Raw genomic sequence first — 14,169 nt, 5'->3', positions numbered from 1 at the left:
ACAAAGGTCTTTTTTTTTTTTAACACTCGGAGTATTCACGCGTCGTGCTTGGCAAACCTGTCCTAGCGGCGGCAAACGATGGTGCACAGAGGAGACGACTGGTGATTCAAGGAGTAGGCCTGATAAGGGTAACTAGGATCAAACGGTCTCCGGAGTCTACGGCGACTGAACAGGTATCTTCTCGAGAGGGGTATGGAAAGTTAGCCGGCGACTCGGTGCATGAGACAATCGCAGTCTTTGTACTTGTTCACACCTCAGCTGCATCTACGAAAACAGGCAATAGGTATGATCTGTTCAGTGGCTGCTCGTAGCGGTGCAGGAAACAACTGACGTGGACACTTTACGCGGGGAGGACTGCTGAGAGCAATGACAGTCCCCGAACGCGAACGTGCAAGTCAGCACTCGGAGGCTTTCAGGGGCTGTCGCTGGCATCGGCAAAGGCTGCGCTGTCAGGAGTCAACTACGCACTTCGTGTCGGGATCAAGATGAAGAAGTACGGTTCGCCGGATGACCGGACCTGCTAGCATAGTGGTAAGATGGCCCAGCTGTCCCCGTCCCGGCGCGATTCAGAAAGTGAGCGTTTGAAGAATTCTTTTCCTTGGTGGAGGAATCCGTCGGACCTCCGCAGTAGCTTGCTGAATCACGGTCGAGCTCTTCATGGACACGGTCTCTTCGCAGCGCCCTTAGTGGTTAGTGAGAGAGCAGAAGGGTTAGAAGAGACGTTTCGCCATGCGCGCGTAGTCGGTAGAGTGGGCCACAATCACACCGTGCTGCCGCCCCCGACCGCGCGAGATCGCTGTACTGAATTCTTTATCACACCAATACTGCTCGCTGCTGGTCCTCATCGTGGAACCACCAGGTGCGGTGCAACAGAATGCTTCTCATTTTCTCAAAAGCCTCCAAGGTCAGGTCTCGAGCACTTTCCAGCTAGGCACCGGGGGGTCGGGCGCAAGATTTTCATGCCCACGACCCCCTTGGCCGCACCCGCAGTACAGCTTCACAAGCAAAATCACCTGCGCTTGCCGGCCTCCCGCTCCTTCGGTTCACCTGGAAGTCGGCCCACCGGGTGCACATTCACGTTGCTATTGGGTGAATCTTTATGAAAAAGAGAGTAAGCTAACGTGCCAGTTAGGCGGGGCAAGTAGGGCAGAATAGGTTCGCAACTCTATCGCTCAACCTGGGGAGGTCACAGTCGGTGAAGGTGCGTTCGGTGGCCCGCTTAGAAGGCAGATCACCTGCCGACTCTGCAGCCGAGTCCCCCGTGCATGGTCGGAAGGTGACTGCAGCCCTCAAGGGGAGTCGCAAGAGCGAGAACTACCCTGCAGCAAGGTGCCTGGAGGCGCCGCCGTGGGCTGTGGTTCTACACTTGCAAACAGACCCAGAGAGGGCCCCTTCTCTGCGACCGTCAGTAACTCCTTCTCCCTTCAGTTGTCAGCGGAGCGCTTTGCCGTGCAGTGCGCGTTCTATAGAACCGCTTCTATGACACATCCTTGGCTGCTGACGGTGTCGCGCCCCTTCGCGTAAGCAGCCGTCAACATTCTGCGACCGTCTCCGGCAGTTCGAAAGTTAACCGTGTTCACTCGTCTTCATTTCTCAGCCCGCCGAGGAAGTAGGACATCGGCACCTTGCGGAGAGCCGAATGGGTGCGCGGCTGCAGACACGTTTGCTACGTCACCGTCTTGACTTTCTCTCCTAGTATGCAGCGGCTTAGACACGTTGGACCAGTGACGGCTCTGAGGCAGCAGAAGGTTGGGTGAGCGATGCACGGACATAGAAACCTCAAGGAAATTCTTCGACTGGCTTGAGAGCCCCAACGGAGAGCTGTAGTTCGTGTCCTTCACAAGCGTGTCACGATGGTGCATTCCTTCTCTATCACGCTGTTACAATCATTACTTCTCGGGGCAGCGAGTAGCGTGGGTGCGAGGGCCGTGCCCTTCCTGGGCGGGCACGCACTGTGTCGTGCGGGCCGTCTATCTCACGTACCTTTCAGCCGCTGAAGGGGGTAAGGCGGGACCACTCTACATCTATCCTGAAAAGCTATTGCGCGCGCTGAAGATTGGTCACGTGCGTCTGCTATCAGAGGCTTGCTATACTTTGTTACTTTTCCCAGCCGATAATTTCGGGCGGCGCTGAACGCGCATGTAATTGGGTTTCTCTGAACTTCTTGGTAGGAGTTGGTAAGGCACACGAGATATCTCATGGGAGGTTTCGGTTACAGTTCGCACTCTCTCGCGTGTGCGCATGCTCCTGCGCACCGTCGTACTTGCGACGCTCTCTGGTCTCTTCGGGGACGGTGGAGATCAACCTCCCTTGTTTCCTGGCTTGCGGGGGGCTGGTCAACAGCATTCACCCAGGCCGAGCGGAGCACTGGGGTGGCGTACCGCAGCCGCAGCGAGTCTTGCGAAAGACTTCTTTAAGACGACACAACTCTAGATCAGTCCACACAGGATCTCACGAGAGACGGAAGAACTGCGGCCTCCGGAAGCGCCAATTCCGGTTTGTTCCCTCTCAACACATCTTCAGCCTGTAAGCCGGAGCTCGCCGTGTTGCAGGCCCGCTGCGGGTTCGGTATCATCGGGTCAGGCCATGGTGGGACACGCTGCCTAGTGGGACACCCTTGTTGGTAACCTCTTCCTGAGGTTTCTTCTGTTTCATGAATGAGGCCATTTCAACAACCTGCACATGCTCCTCCCGGCCGGCGTGCCAGCTCGGTTCTCAGTTGCCCTACCACCTGGCTCGCTTGCGGTAGCATACTCCAGGAACTTCTCGCCGAGCGCTTTCCTTGTGTGTACACGTGAGTGCAAGTCGACTCATACAGGCCTAGCTCGCTGCGGCTTTTGCGCTCTGCGTGCCCGCGACGCTATACCTGCGCTTGGCTACAGTGGAGCACATCGCCTTTGATCGCAGCTGAGATGCGTTCGAAACTCGGCGTATGTAGGACCCAGCTTATGTGACCGTCGGTAGCGACCATCTTTTCCTTCTAAGAAGGTAACGTGAGGGGACAAAAACGAGGGCACACTGGGTCCGGAGCTGAGCTGTCTGTATGGATCAGCGTAGCGTCCTTTTGCCGCAATATGTGTGACTTCGGACCCACCGGTAACTCCTTGCGAACTCATGGCTTGGGTCATCTTGGCATCTGCAGTAAGCAGCCTCGCTATCCTCGCGTTTGCTAGGGTGCGCGCTTGTGTCCGCAATAGGCTCCGCGCCTCGTCGTGGCGGAGAAGTGCTATAGATCTCGAGACCCCGACTTTGGTCTGCAGTAGGAGACTAGCGCTCTTCTGTCTTCGTGGTGTGAGTGGCCCTGGCAACGCAGCAGGACAACCCTAAGAAGTTCAGACATTCCTGTGATGTCCTTCGGGCGTGGTCAAGAAGGTGAGATGCGTAGTACACTTTCGTAGTTGGGCAACAGAGAGATGTGCTTCTAACCCAGTGGACGCGAATATGCTTTCAACCCTCAATGGTGCTATAGTATTCGATTGGTGCGGTACGTACATAGCAAATTGCAGTGGTGGAATTTGCCACCTCTTCGAAAAAAAACTAGGCCGCCACGGTGCCAGTACCGCTCGCTCTCAAAAGCCAGCTTCCGTCTGTATGGCGCAGAGGCTACTGTGACTGAGTGCTATGAGGCGGCCCTGGTGAACAACATGCACTCTGAGGTAGCGACTTGTCGCCGAGTTTTAAGATCTCGGTCACCCGTTGTGAGGAGGGCGGTGTCTTTCCACCTCGACGTGCATCTTATCGCGTCCGGGTGCATACCAGACTTACCTGGACTAAAGCAGCTGTCTCTGACAATGAAAGGGTGAAGCCCCTTGCGTCTCTTCTATTCCCAGCCAAGAGAGGAAGTAAGCTTGACAGAGCAAGAGACAGGTGCTGACAAGAAGAAACCAGGGCTTAGTCGCTGCTAGAGAGACTGTCAAAAAATGCATGTGGTTCAGGAGGCCGTCGATCTAATTTAGTTCTTGTAGCTACTTCTATGTAAGACAAAACAGTTGCCTTGCAAGCCGTAGACGAGTGTCGCGTTAGGATCTTCCTCTCGATCCTCTGACGACTTCTCAGCCTGAGCAGCTGGCAAATCCCACTGACGGCTTCGTTGCAGCTTCATAAAGGACCAAATGACGGTTCGCAGGTTCACCAGCCCTACACTCGAGCTTGGGCGTTTTTATGCTTGGGCCATACTACACGCTCCCGCGGGCCGTGAGTCTCGGAACCTAGATGTAAGTACTGTCAGCCAGGCTATTGTGATACTGCGCCGCTTTCCAATTTAGCTCCTGGCAGCTCCGCGCGTTCACGCATTTGTCAACTGTGCAGCCCGAGCAGGAAGTAAAGTTAACAAGCCGTAGTAGGCTTCTTCAGTGGCTATCCTACAATCCTCGTGACGTTTAAGCCATCCCGCGGATTCGTGATCAGAGTAGAGTTTGGACGTGCTTCAGAGGCGGCATGATGCCTGAGTCCCTCATAATACGATACTCCATGAGCTGAAAAGGATGTCATTGCTAGCTGCGCGACAGGCTGCCTAAACACTGCGCTCCTGCGGGTGCGGAGAAGCTCGCTTTACGTTGTCGGCGACAAGGCTACGTGGCGCCAACACCGTGCCGTCCCCCGGGTTCGAATCGTGCAGCTCCTTTGGGATTGCTCACCTGTCGACCTTCAGCCCCAGCAGCAAGTAAATACGGGCGTAGTTCGCTCTTTGCACACTGGGGTGCCAGCGGAAATCTCTATGAGCCAACCTGCTGACTGGTCAGCCGACTCAGAGCTGGGATTGGCACTTATTTTCCGTCTTTGACGTAAGGTAGCCCAAGGTGTTCGGCAACCGGCGTGGTATGCACATGTGTGTTTCAACGTGCGTGTCTTCTAGCAAGGCACGAAAGATGTGTATGTACGGCGAATCAAGATCCAATGTTCCTGCCTGACTTTCGCCAGTTTGCGCAGTCTGTGAGCCGGCCGGGTCGAAGTCGTGAGAAGAGGCGGCGGAATGAGTCATCTCTGTTCAACGGCCTAACTAATGGGGATATGGTTCTCCGGGGATAGGTGACAGCTTCGCGGGAGTCGGAGAAGTGATGTGTTGCGGTGCTACCACGCACTATGGGTGAAGGTGGGGTGATCTTGAATTCATGGTAGACCTGGAAATCGCCGATAGTATACGTGGTTAGAGCCAAAAGGCCTACACTGTTGCATAGGCCTTAATATTGTAGCTGCTCTCCTTCGTTTGCGCTCCTGTCCTGGTGACATAGCAAAGGCAGTCGGTCGACAATGAGCTGCCAGTTTTCAGCCCGCATACTACACCGTGTTCTCAAGAGTTGTAATGCCATGACCGACAAGAAGAAAAGCCGAATTCCCGAATGAGTGCCCAAACACAACTTCTCAGGATGAGGTGAAAAAAGCTACGTCTCGCCATCCCAGTTTAAAGTATGCATGGCCATACACTCACTGTCATAGTCTCAGGAACCTTCAACAGATGACCGCTCCACTTCACTATATGATGAAGATCTGGGGAGTCGCCGAGGTTTGTTTGGTGCGCTAGCGAGTGGCATACCTGCTTGCCAAGGACGGCCGGCTTAGAGACCCAGCTCTGTCTCCGCCGTCGACTCGAACTGGTCAATGCTTGTGGCGAAGTATACTTTCGGGGGGCAGTGCTCTCCAGTTCAAGAATCATGGGGAGTGACAGCCTGTTACAGGCCTCCCTTTACCTTGGAGTCGGAGAGGGCTGAAGGCACCCAGCGCCTGTCCATATCAGGCCTGCGTCTTTGACGATGGCCCACTCATCCGGCACGCGTCTTTTTTTGCAGACGTGTGCCGGATAATGGTCTCCATGCCGCAGGGGAAGGCCTCGGTTACTTCATCACTGCTCGAGACGCGTCCTTGTTTGCGACTTGGGCGTTTTTCGGATTTCCTAAGGTGTAGTCTTCGACTCATTTTCTTTACACGGATCGATGTCTTTCCTCTCGCGTCTTCCCTGCTCGAACTCCGTATGTCGGATAGAGTTACCAGAGGGGTTGTCGCTGAGAGGCCTTGTCCCGGAATCGTCACTACACAAGGAACAGGCGAGACCTCACAACGAAGGTTACGATTATCCGGTGGTTTTGCCTTAGATACTGCGTACACTTCGCATGAACTGCTGCTGGTAATCAGCATGGTTCAAATCGTGATGACAGGTTTCTCGTTTTTTCATACAAGTAACTTGACCGGTTGTGAGACGTTTTGCTGAGCGACCCCCGGAGGTTTCAGCCCGTTTTAGCTGAGAAGGAGCGGATCGCAGCCGACGTCGATATTCCACCGCCCCGCACATGAGAGCTGTCCCGCAGCAACTTAAAAAAAGAAGAAAAGTCGAGTGCCGGTCTCACGTCGCTTCTGCTCTCTGCGTGGAATGCGGATACGTGGGCATGTACTGAGTGTGTTTCAGTTAGTTCCATGCTCTTTGATCTGTCTCTGCTCTTCTAGTCTGCGAGCAGCCAGGAAGTGCTATCGCGTTTCCCAGTAGCCTCTGACTCCTTGGCATAGAGAGCACGGCGCCGTTGCAAGCTGGTCATCTAGAGTGCAATGCAGCAGTGACGGTACCTCTCCGGCCAAGTGCTCGATTGAGTGAACTCGTGGGAGTTTGCTTCAGGGCATGTTGCGAGATCCGCTTCAGTTTGTCTTCAATTACTACCCGCTCAGATCGCATGACACAGTCTTGGAGAGCTGCCTGCTGACGTGCCTTCTCCGGGGGTCCGATGAGGCATGCCTTCCACTGTAGAGAACCGCCTTTACTTTTTGTACGGGCTTTGGATTCACAACTTGCTATCCAGGTCACAATTCGGCCCCTGGGTTTCTCCATGCTAAGGAGTTATGTGCAGTTGGAAGCTATCTGCTACTGCTGTACGTGCGCAGCTTCAACGAATACCAGGGAGAGCTGTTTCGAGAAGCAGGCCTGGCGAAACCGAGGCCTTTTCAGGACACTCATACAGTGCAGGTCCTAAGATACATCTGTCTCAACGGGGTTGTGCGACCGTGCCACGGCTTGTCTCCGCCGGGGAGGGCGAAGGAGACTGGAGTCAGGGGCTCACTAAAATTGCTTTCAGCCAGTAGGCAATCAGTTCAGAAGCTTGCTGTATGCGAGCGATATCATCACGCTTGGCAGTAAATTGCGAACGGCCGAATCGCACATGTTGAGAACTGGTGTACGAGCTAGTTGCCCGGAAGCAGCTGACACATGTGGAAGACTGCGAAGCGCGGTTTGGGCCATCAGGAAGAAATACTTGAGATCCAACGGACAGGGCGGCCAACGTAGACGCGTGAAAATAAAAGCCAGTTCCAGATTTCTCTGCTCCGCTACTTTCGGACTGTGTTCTGTACGACGACCTCGTGTTTGACATACTAAGAGTGGTCCTTGGACAGTCTAGCACAGGGCAAGCTGCCAGCCGAAAGAAACTCATACATGGAGACTCTACATCCGTGAATGAATCGGCCGACTCGGTGGCGCGTCGGGTCCATCCCTACTGTCTGTGCAGTCTGTAGGTTAACTGTCTTTGGTGCTTTTTGACAGTGTCCGTCACTACTCGGGGATCGGTGTTTCATGGGCACAGTGGAGAAGGCTTGAAGCTGCGCACGGCACAACTGTTGTAGCAAAGGAAATCTTGTACCGCTGGGATCTAGGCAATAATTCACCGAACATGTTGAATCTCTGAACGCATCGCCTTCCGCATGATCTACTTCGACAGAGTGTGCCAGTACGTTATTCTGCTTGTTCTATTTGCTCGGCAAGCACATAAATTTGTGAGATCGACAAGCTTACAGCTTTTTTCACTCCGGGCTGTTGATGTCGCTGGACGCTCGAGAAAGCACGGGAGAGCGATCATTGCCCGTGATCACTTCCTGATATTACGAATGAGACTATATGTCATGCTGGCGACATTCCTCCTGGCACTCTACAGCTGCATGGTCTAGACTCGTCGTGGGGAGTTTGGTTCTTTTGCATGGGCCGAGCTCTGCCAGTCAATCTCAGTTAGCAGGTGTCCAGATTTCCCCTTTATATAAAGAATACACAGATTCGTGTTGACTCCGAGAGGGGCAATACAGGCAACTGTAGACTCAGTTGAGGGACTAAGGGGGCCGAAGCCTAGAGCTTTCCAGGGAGCGTGGCGCAGCCTTGGGTTCATTCAGTCTTAAGTTCTGCCTGCTTCTCTGAGGACGCAGGCGACAGAAGCGGAATGACCAGCTGCTTTTGACTTCACTCCGGAGGGGGTCATGCGCGCAGTTTTCTCTAAAGTCCGGCCATGGCGCCCCCCTGTCTGAGGCGGAGTGTTTTGCCGCAGACAGAATTCAACACAGCGGCGTTTCACTACACCGCGTAATGAAATTTTCGTCTCTGTAGGCGACAGCAAAGTCCCCGACAAACTACGTAACTGCTGTTCGAGGAAGAGCTGCGCGCCTCCGCGGGTGGCTGAAAGCCTTCCGAGCGTGTGTTACGACTCACCCGTGGTCACTGGCAGCCCGTGAATAAGAGACAGTTTGGCCGGTCTCTTCACTCTAGTACCGCGATACCTCGTTATTTATTTCCTCTGTGTATAAGGGGGCTCCACGGTGTCCTGCGGCTCAGCGACCAGAGCTCACGGCTGCAAGCGGCACTGATAGGGGGGAGCCAGTCGGAGCTCTGTGGGCACCACACAACCTAGTCCCGGCTTCAGGCTACAGGACCGTTTCCCAGGGAAGGGCCAATCCGGACTAACGATGTTGGGGGGTTTTGTTTCGTTGTCACGGAGTGAACCGCTCTCTCGATATAGGAATCTGCGCCCTGGAGTGCCAGAATAGGCAAGACTTCTTGTGTGTCACGAGTTGTCTCTCTTTTCTCCGCTCAGCCGCCAGTAAGCTTTCTCAGTGCCAGGACGGCGAGTCCCTGCTGTGCCTAGACTTAGGTCCCAGTTGGCCTTCGATGGTGCAAATGGGACTGCGATAGGCAACCGTTGGTGGACGACCACGCCATGCAATGGTCCAGGGTGTAAGATTGGAGCAGCGATTCGAGCAGGTCTGCTCCTGCAGCTGGCGTGTTAGCCGGTACTCAGGAGACACCTCCTGCCCACAAAAAGAAGTCAGGCTGTTTACTCTCTACCCCTGCTACGTGGGTCTATACAGAACCCTTATACGGCAGGTGTTTCAACTGACCAGTAAAGCTACCGGCAGAACCCCTTACAAAGGAATCCGCTGGCCCTACGCTTGCTCTCTTCGCGTTCAGCCTGTGAGTGGTGGTGTTTGGGCGAAGTTGGCTGATGGTATGTCTCACCAGTGTTTGGTCGGACAGAGGAAAGGCTTGACGATTGAGCACGTACCCGGCATATGTTCCTCTCTTTCGAGAATCGCCCTTCTGTATTAGGCGGTAAGGTCCTTCCGATGACAAGTTGCTGACATGACCCAACAACAGGCTTCATAAAGTATAGTCCGTTAGCATCTGTAGTTCGCGTTCGGCCTCCCCAGGTTCCGCCGATCGTACTGCATTCCGGCTTCGATCCAGAGGCACTTGACTGAAGTTCAGATCGTCTCCCGAGATCCTCGAGGTACTTAATCACACTGCGATCTGACGCGCACAGAGGAGTGGCGTAGTGACACGAAAGCGACTTTCTTGAAAGAGCGCCCCTAGTGTAACTCAGCTTCACGTGGTCGGGCAGAGAGCAAACATATCTAATAACGGCGAGAGGCAGAGCACTACATGACAGACGACAGGAACGGATAAGCGATCGGTCATGATGATGATCTCCGCAGTCTTCCCCTTACAGCCTCCCCGCTGACTCGACACCCGGAGGCACCCGTCAATTGCAGCTGCAGCTCGAATGAGTGAAATTGAAAGGGATTCTTGTTTTAAAGCTTCTTAAAGAAACAGTCAGTGCCACCTTGCAGGCAGGATCGCTCCGTTCCACACTTCACTCGGCATCTCCTCATCAGTACAAGAGGTCGAATACTGTGTGTACATTGAGAGGCTTCTGTCGGCTAAGAGAGGTATGAATTCACGTACAAAGCCATGAATGGGCTGTAGGAAAGGGAGTGTACGACTTCCACCTCTGTAGATCTGATAACCGTGCACCCCGCCAACTATCACAAGGTGGCGACTAAGATCTACTACGATTACTTCCCTCGTTGTTTGGGCAGTGGGTAAGCTCATATGAACTCTTCACTCCCTACATTGAGGACCAGGGCTTTCCGGCCCCTTGCCCTACCACTTCAGGTAACGACGTTCTGTAGAGTGAATGAATCCGAACCGTTTCCGTCCAGAGACGATGCCGCGACATTGCCGTCCAGGTTTCCACACCGTACATTCGCTTCTTCTCGTGTTTGCTCAACTGCTCAGCTCGTAAGCTTTACTGTAGCAGAAAACGGACGGTGGTGAAGGACTAGAGTGAGGTTTGTATACTTCTTTTACTTTGCACTCCGAGAACTACAGTGAGAAGGCGGTGAACGCTGGAGCTTCGAGTGACGAGGACACTGACGCTGTCGCAGTGTCTGATACTCTCTCGGGCACCGGACCAGTGCTACTTGCGCGGCAGTGCTGAGTGGTTTTTGACGACAAGCGTCCCAGACCACCGAACAGAGATAGGGAGGTGATGACGTGGCTAGCACTCAGGGGTTGTTAGTGAATCTGTCGCTATGGGTCTTGGAAGTGTTCCAGATGTAGTTTAACCGGAAGCAACTAGGCGAGCTATATAGTGACCTTTTGCCGTCGACGATTGGGGTGGGGACGCAGTCGCCTGGCTCGATTGGCCTTCCTCAATCTCAACTACCAGGACGTGAGGCGATGGTTTGTACCTCCAGCTTCATGAGGACCAGTGAATGTGAAGTCTCGAGTGCACTTTTGCTTTGAACGTGTTACTGCCCTGTAACTTGTATTGACCTTGCAATTACTGTCCCACACACGGTCCGCCATCCTTATTCTGACTAGGAGCTAGGATTTGTCACTTTTGTTTCTGCGTTTCGCGGTCATACCGACTTCAGCTTGTCGCTAACTTCCGCACATGATTGTCAGGCACAATCACTTCCAGCAGCCACCTTTTTCTTTACCGCCGGGTCGTCTGCTGCTTGTTCTCCGTTGCTGCAGGGACCAAACCCTGATCGACGGTGGATCCCAGTGTCGCTGGAAGAGGAGGAGGCGTACGGCCTGGTAAGCCCAGGGCTGTCTGTCGCGAAGAACCATGGCATTCTCTGCTACGGTCCTTCTCCTCTTGTTTGCCGATGTCTGCTGCCGGAGATTGAGAGGCTTTGTCAAGAGACCGGACCGGGTTGGCAGGTGCACTCTAAGATCCGAGTAAACAACGTAGGCTACTTGGAAGTTGTAGGAGATATCCACAGATCACCGAGAACAAGCGCAGGAAAGCGAGCGCATGGTGTTCAGTTCTCAAACTCGTCATGTCAGCGCCCACCACGAAAAGCTGACCTGTCGGGTCTTTTTTGCTACCTCTTTCATTTTGGTGTGTGATCTCTCTGGCTAGGACATTTCTTGTTCGCCTGTCTGCAGCTCTTGACGATCTTACCTGCCGAACTCGCGCACGTGGAGCAGAAGATCCTACTGTCGGCAATTTTTGCTTCCAAAAGGGCCGACGGAATCGTGGACATCGAGCAGGCGAGCAACCTTGTTCTATTGGTAAGTTTCTGTCCTTCAAAAGAAGCTGGTCGGGAGAGAGTACTGTGTCGGTCTCACGTGCGATTCTACAGTTGAAGGCCATTGATAGAGGAGACGCCAGTCACCAATGCGGCCGGTGCCGGCAAATTTCACAGTCAGCATGGCTTAGTTACGCTTGGTTTTGTGACCCTCGAGTCACCGGCCTCGGATGAAGTGATATGCCTGTCTGCCTATATACGTTTACAGAGGTATGGTATGGGTGTGTCAACAACTGCCGCGGCCGACTACCAGTTTCGGCAAGCCACGGCAGAGCAACGGCGTTGGGCGCTCCACAACCTTTTTCCTCACTGGGATGGAAGAGAAGAAACCCAGGCCGAAGCCCAAGCGCACGCCGCCAGCCCGCCTTCGGCCGAGGTGCAAGCAGCACGACCTCTCCTTACTTTTAACGAGGACAGATTCACCAGCCATCATGAGCCCGCGTTGTACCTTAGCCAACCGACGGCATACGGCGACAGGACGGCAGTTCCAGGAGACTGTTTATTCGCGTCAATATCATACGCACTCACGGGGAGTCCGAGCAATAGCTGGCTTATTCGACAGCAAATCGCCAGCCATATAGAAAGACACCCAGACATCGTATCAAATGCTGCTGTTGCCGAAGTGGCGGGACCAGTGCGGCCCGGGGAAACACGCGATCAGTGGGTACGGAGATACACGCAGGGCCTGCTCCGCTTGTCTACATGGGGAGACGACCTTCATATCCAGCTGCTGTGCGACTTGGCGAGGGTGAATGTCTTTCTGTATAGACAAGGTCCAGGCAAGCAGCCTGCAGGCGGCGGCTCGCCTCTGGAGGCATGGACGCTGTACAGTACTAAAGACGGACCTGGCGACTACCCGGTAATCTTCTTACTTCACGAGCCGGGGCACTACAAGTCAGTGACCAGAGTTCGATCATACTAAACGAGTACACGCCAAATGAAGCTCTGCGGAGTCCTCTCACGTCATCTGCCCCCGGCCAGTGTCTTCTTGAAAAGGAATCTACTCATCAAAATCACCCAGCCGTCAACCCACGCTACGGCAGCGTGCACACAACGCGAGTAACCCACCAAGATCGTGTTCTTGGATAACCAAGACATTGGAGGAAAAGAAAGGGCGGGAGTCCCGATGCGGCGCCGGAGACATGCCCCACAAGGAGTGTGTAGTCGCCACTGACTCTCGGGTTCTCTCGTCTACTTCCTCCGACGGACACTTCCTTACCAAGCACGTGGTGGAGGCGGAGCTGTAGCTCTTTTTCTTCCGTCGTGAGTCTTGTACATCGAGACCACTTTTTTTTTCCCAGTCGCTTTGTTCTGGTGTCGCGGTGATACATACTTGTGGAATCTCAACGTGTTGTCCAATATTGTACAGTGGCAGGATCTAGAGAAACTCCTGTGCCTATACTCCGGTCGGACACGACCAAGCAACTCGTGACCGGAGTTTCTTTCTAGAACTTTAGACTCCCCACCGTAGTAAGTGTTCCGTAGCCGGTCACCAGTGATTCTCAGAAGCTAAAAGTGTCTGACGCACTGCGGGCCACGGGCAGGCAAGCATCGACGAGGGACGCTACGGGGACAGACCATTCTTGAGAGCACCACCGCACAATTTGGGATGACCCCGGCGGCTTCTTACGAGCTTGGTATCTCATCCGGACCTTCAGTCGAGCGTAGTACCTTGCTTACCCTGATGTGACTGCTGTCCGACGTGAGAGACGCCTGGTATACTAGCGTACCGCTGTTGTCCCACACACGACAACTGAGGTGCGCACGCACTCGGCTAGAGATATCCCTCGGCTCGCAGGAGCTGCTAGGAAGAGGCGATTGTTGCCCGAAAACAAGGTGGCACAAACACCGATTAAGACACTTGGGCACATACACCCACTGGAGTCGCTCTGAGGAACGGTACACCGACCAAACAGACCACCAGTATCCGGAAAACACGAAGCCCCGCCGCTCTCGGCATAACCACCCCGCCTCGCTCTTTCACTGTTGGGCACACACACTGTGGCGACTCCGCCTGAAACATTCTTTCTCTGCCCTGGGCACAATGTCAATTCTGCTGTCACAGAAAAGAAGCTCGCAACAGCAACTGTTCCGACATCGCGTAGCCCTTGCTAGTGTCTTGCAAAACGATACTCTCTCCTCTTTTGCGTGAACAGCCACTACTTTAGAAACACAGATGCTGGCTGAATCCCAACACTCCAGACAGATTTCGCCGCTCGTGCTAAACACCCTTACGAATTGCTATAGCTGGTTCCCTGCTAACCATCTAACCTCCTAATCTTCTAGTAGGTCGTAGAAGGCCTTGTGCAGGAACATGACAGAAATCTCTGCACCCTCTTCACACAGTCTGTCGTGTTTCTTCTTTTCGCCAGCACAGTCGAACACGCAGGGACTCGTTCTCCGGCGTCTCCTGTTCGCCCATGCTCAGTCCCGCTGTTAGCGAGCCTCAGCCGCCTGACACGGCGGTTCAGATGCCCCTCTTGTGCCGACAGATCCTCAGTAGTACAGAACTGGCGGTGCAACCTACGAGTGGATGCTGTGTACTGGTCT

At 54.0% G+C, this 14,169-nt stretch overlaps 2 protein-coding genes across 2 annotated transcripts; both read left to right on the top strand.

The window, feature by feature from the left end:
- Positions 1 to 1,995: 1,995 nt before the first annotated feature.
- CSUI_002015 (uncharacterized protein) lies at positions 1,996 to 8,874 on the top strand. Its single transcript, XM_068062217.1, has 5 exons — positions 1,996 to 2,177; positions 2,524 to 3,372; positions 3,831 to 4,663; positions 4,921 to 7,706; positions 8,835 to 8,874. The coding sequence occupies exon 4, from the start codon at positions 5,801 to 5,803 to the stop codon at positions 6,203 to 6,205; it is 405 nt and encodes a 134-aa protein (XP_067925798.1). The 5' UTR covers positions 1,996 to 2,177; positions 2,524 to 3,372; positions 3,831 to 4,663; positions 4,921 to 5,800; the 3' UTR covers positions 6,206 to 7,706; positions 8,835 to 8,874.
- Positions 8,875 to 9,370: 496 nt separating this feature from the next.
- Positions 9,371 to 13,052, top strand: CSUI_002014 (otu-like cysteine protease). Its single transcript, XM_068062216.1, has 3 exons — positions 9,371 to 11,122; positions 11,477 to 11,602; positions 11,828 to 13,052. The coding sequence occupies exon 3, from the start codon at positions 11,837 to 11,839 to the stop codon at positions 12,539 to 12,541; it is 705 nt and encodes a 234-aa protein (XP_067925797.1). The 5' UTR covers positions 9,371 to 11,122; positions 11,477 to 11,602; positions 11,828 to 11,836; the 3' UTR covers positions 12,542 to 13,052.
- The last annotated feature ends 1,117 nt before the right edge of the window (positions 13,053 to 14,169 follow it).

Source organism: Cystoisospora suis, assembly GCF_002600585.1.
Source record: "Cystoisospora suis strain Wien I chromosome Unknown contig_843, whole genome shotgun sequence".
Classification (NCBI taxonomy): Eukaryota; Apicomplexa; class Conoidasida; order Eucoccidiorida; family Sarcocystidae; genus Cystoisospora; species Cystoisospora suis.
This window is presented reverse-complemented; position numbering and strand designations above follow the sequence as displayed.

Bases quoted from the DNA above. Each gene is read 5' to 3' on its own strand.
- CSUI_002015 (XM_068062217.1), top strand. From the start codon at position 5,801: ATGGTCTCCATGCCGCAGGGGAAGGCCTCGGTTACTTCATCACTGCTC.
- CSUI_002014 (XM_068062216.1), top strand. From the start codon at position 11,837: ATGGGTGTGTCAACAACTGCCGCGGCCGACTACCAGTTTCGGCAAGCC.